Source organism: Lactuca virosa, chromosome 8 (genome assembly GCF_052849685.1).
Source record: "Lactuca virosa cultivar CGN04683 chromosome 8, Lactuca_virosa_CGN04683_v6, whole genome shotgun sequence".
In the NCBI taxonomy this organism is placed as follows: Eukaryota; Viridiplantae; Streptophyta; class Magnoliopsida; order Asterales; family Asteraceae; genus Lactuca; species Lactuca virosa.
Window position 1 is genome coordinate 234,048,348 of NC_136433.1, and position 3,755 is coordinate 234,052,102.

At 34.3% G+C, this 3,755-nt stretch overlaps 1 protein-coding gene across 2 annotated transcripts; it reads right to left on the reverse strand.

The window, feature by feature from the left end:
- LOC145128701 (thioredoxin O2, mitochondrial-like) lies at nucleotides 1–2,321 on the reverse strand. Of its 2 annotated transcripts, none has more exons than XM_079063507.1 (6): nucleotides 2,038–2,321; nucleotides 1,153–1,221; nucleotides 1,004–1,054; nucleotides 732–811; nucleotides 481–525; nucleotides 1–299 (listed from the first exon to the last, which is right to left on the reverse strand). In XM_079063507.1, exons 1-6 carry the CDS (start codon nucleotides 2,270–2,272, stop codon nucleotides 201–203), a joined length of 579 nt encoding a protein of 192 aa, XP_078919633.1. In that variant the 5' UTR covers nucleotides 2,273–2,321; the 3' UTR covers nucleotides 1–200. The 2 variants fall into 2 exon arrangements, with proteins under 2 accessions (XP_078919633.1, XP_078919634.1); XM_079063508.1 differs by having other exon boundaries at nucleotides 1,153–1,218; nucleotides 2,038–2,320.
- Nucleotides 2,322–3,755: the final 1,434 nt, after the last annotated feature.

Genomic DNA, 3,755 nt, shown 5'->3' on the forward strand with positions numbered 1-3,755 from the left:
GATTCCATTTCTTTAAAAACACTTGATAAACCAAACACTCACAAAGGAGATACATAATATTCCAATCCTCTATATCTATTTTTCATAAACCGAAAACTCTTAATATATAACCGAATCATACATATTGCATGCATAAATTAAGATAATATTAAAAATCTAAAAATTTAACATGTATTCAATAAAAAGTGGCTAGTGAGCAATCACTTGTAGAGATCCTCCATGGTGGTTTTGAGGAGCTTCACATCCGCCCCAACTATTTCTGACACCTTCTTTCCTCCTTGAAAAAAGTGGAGAGTTGGCTGCACTTACAATATAAACACATGTCTATATGTGAGCATGTATAACATTTACAGGGACCAAAATTCACAAATTTACATGTACATGGGCCGATTTTGATTATATTCATTACTAAGGGATTAAATGTGTAAAACTGAAAACTTTAGTTTAAAATGACACATGTTGAATGGATAAGTAGTTTACCACAGCAGAAATATTTAATTTTGCCAACGCATCCCCCATACCTTCCTGCAAAATAAAATAAAAATTCATAATTAAAAATCGTACCTCAAGAAACGTTTTCTTTTACTTATCGTTTATAAATACAAACTCATTAACATTTCCAGACTTTTTCAACGATAAGAATGAGAAGGGCATTAACGTCTTTTGCACAAACAAAAAACGAGTTGTATATGAAATGAAAGAAATGCTTAGAAGTATGAAGATGCTCTTACTTGATCGATATCAATCTTATAAGTGGTGACATTAGTATATTTCTCACTCAGTTCCCCAATAAGAGGAGATACAAACCTACCTGTGAAACAAGAAATATATATATATATATATATATATATATATATATATATATATATATATATATATATATATATATATATATATACTTTAAATCAAGTGTAAAACAAAATGAACTGAAGAGTACTTTCAAGAACTCAACCCTACATTAGAAAAAACAAAATATATATATATAGAAAAATAAAAGTCTTACATGGCCCACACCAGACAGCAGTGAAGTAAAAGACTGCTGGCAAGGATTCATCTGGTCACATTATAAACATACATAAGTATACACATTGTGCATATAAAACATATAATCAGTATATGTATATGTAATTATGTATATGTAGATTTACTTACCTTGAATCTTGCGAAGTAAGGTGTTAAATTCAGCTTCTGACTCAACTGTTACCACTCTAGATCCACCTGCTATAATCATTCATTTTAGTAAAAAAAGTAGAAGAAACCTCTAAAATCAAAATGCAACTCATTTTAATCTCATTGAATCAAGCAACACTTTTAAAAACTCACCTTCTTATGATTTTAGAATACAAAGTAGAAAGGTGGGAAAGAAGTCAGGGATTTGAAGTTTTGAAATAGGAATTTATTAGGTTATGAAAGCCATAAACATAAAAGATTAAGAATGCAATAAAGCCTTTAGCAATTAGAAATTATGAGTTAAAGTGTATAAGTTTTAATAAAGCATTTAACAATTAGAGGTCAAATATTCAGTTTCAATGATCACTTTGATAGTAGCTCCAAGAAACCCAATTCTCAAATGGCAGAATAAAATTACTTATGTGCCTATTACTTTTAGATAATCAGAATTTGCAATCCATCTACACCATTAAAAGTGATTATTACAACTATACAGGCACTATCAGCATAGTGTTATAGCTATTCAATATCACACAATAACTTTATAACAGCTGATTTAATATGGATTGTTGTGGGATTATAACTATCCAATATCACAATCACTTCCAAACAGCACATTCAAACACCCTTCATATGCCCACTCAAGAGAAGCTAGTGATTCAGATTATATAATGACCTTTCGGAACACTGGTTTAGATTCTTTTGTTAATGAGAATTGTCAAAATAGAACAAAAGAAATGCCGAATTACAAAACAGAGCACATATCAAGACAGGAACCCTAATTCCAATTAATTAATCCCTAAAAACACCCGATGTGCAAAAAATGGTGAGCTGTTAATAGATAAACCATAGAAGTAAGGATCATACCCGACGAGGGAGAGGAACAGTGATTCCGATTAGAAGGTTGCTGCCCCGATTGAAATTTGGAGATGGGAATTGACCATGATGGTTTCGTCACAGAAGAGAAGGAACACGAGTACGAGTATGGAATTGTTGCTGGATTTGAAGAGGAAACTGATGCAATTTCACCAATGGAAGAGCAGATAGAGCCGCAATAAACTCCATGACGTACCATACGACGGATAGCGAAGATTCCCCTCATTTTGCTAAGTAGGGCGTAAGCTGATTCTGATGGTAGAATACTACCAGATTTGGGGACGGGGTTTAGCGTGAAAGGACATTTACATTTAGGCCCTTACACTTTTTTCTAGAGCTCATCTTAGTCCTTATACTTAGAGGTCATCGCCAAATCCTTCTCCTATGTAAATATTGGTGATTAGGTGTCGGGGGTTATTTGATATGTTTTTTATTGAGTCTGACCTCTGGCTCTGATTGTTCATATTTATATTTTTTGATCTCACACCTTGAAGTTTCTACTCCTTTAATATGTCCCTTAGACTTAGGATTGAATCCAATAACAAAGTCTAATTCGTTTGGATTCATATTGTTTGATACCACACTTAGAAGTCCTGACTCCTTTAAAATGTATCTTACTCAGTCAAATTTAACTTAATCTACAACTATCAAACAACTCATAACATTATATTAGTGTCACACTATTTTCACTAAAATTTTATAATTTTATTATGACCCTTTTTCTTACGAGTTTTGATTTATGTTTTCTTTATATATATATATTTCAGTTAACTCATATAACTTTTTAAAACTTTAACATAAAACATAGGAATTAATGTGTACAAAATATATCATTACAACCATAGTATATATTTAGATTTTAAGTGTGTATTATCGAATAAATGTTAACTTTTGAGTTATTCATTTAAATATCATGTTGGGAGGCCTACTATAAAAGACTGTGTGCCTCCAATGCTGAAGAGGATGGATCCTCACTCTCTCAGCCTTACGATATACACACTTCATCTCTCCCGGAGACTGACTTGACCATCAGAGCGCTCTCTCGAGACTTCCTCCCGGAGATCGCTGACGACCTGTTTCTCTTGTTGTGATTACAGATCCCCACTAGAATAGAAGCCCAACCAAGTCACCAAAGAGCACCACCGGAGGTCTAATATCACATCATTGGCACCATTCGTTGTTGAGACAACGACACCAAAAGCTCAACGATCAAAACCCTGATCATGGTGAACAATGGAGAAGGAGGCACCAACAACACAATGCAAAGTCCCGTCCAAGCGATGTTATCTTTTGACCCAGTTAACACCGAAAACAGATCACATGACTACCCCTCCTGTCACATATGCACCAACATCAAGGATGCCGATAAACCAATTTTGGGTACCCTCACTCCAAAGACCAATTTAACTCCAAAGACCAATCTCACTCACGCCAACAAGCGAACAATAGTTAACTCAGACCAATTTCACTCCAAAGACAGCACAAATGCCAACCTCTCTCCATTCCGACAACGCACCGCCATTCATATTGCCACATACGGGAACACACCCCATATACAAGCGCAACGGATACCTATCTTCCAGCCAATCTACTTAACACCTCTGACACGACCATCCTTGACCACACAATTCAATAACACAATAAGCAGTGGCATACTACTTACAATAAAGGTAGGTCCTAGGACCTACCTAATTTTTTAATTTCATATT

Coding starts and splice junctions, on each gene's coding strand:
- LOC145128701 (XM_079063507.1), bottom strand. CDS start 2,272: ATGAGGGGAATCTTCGCTATCCGTCGTATGGTACGTCATGGAGTTTAT. Junction 1,222..2,037: donor CTGTTCCTCTCCCTCGTCGG/GTATGATCCTTA, acceptor GAATGATTATAG/CAGGTGGATCTAGAGTGGTA. Junction 1,055..1,152: donor CTTACTTCGCAAGATTCAAG/GTAAGTAAATCT, acceptor TAATGTGACCAG/ATGAATCCTTGCCAGCAGTC.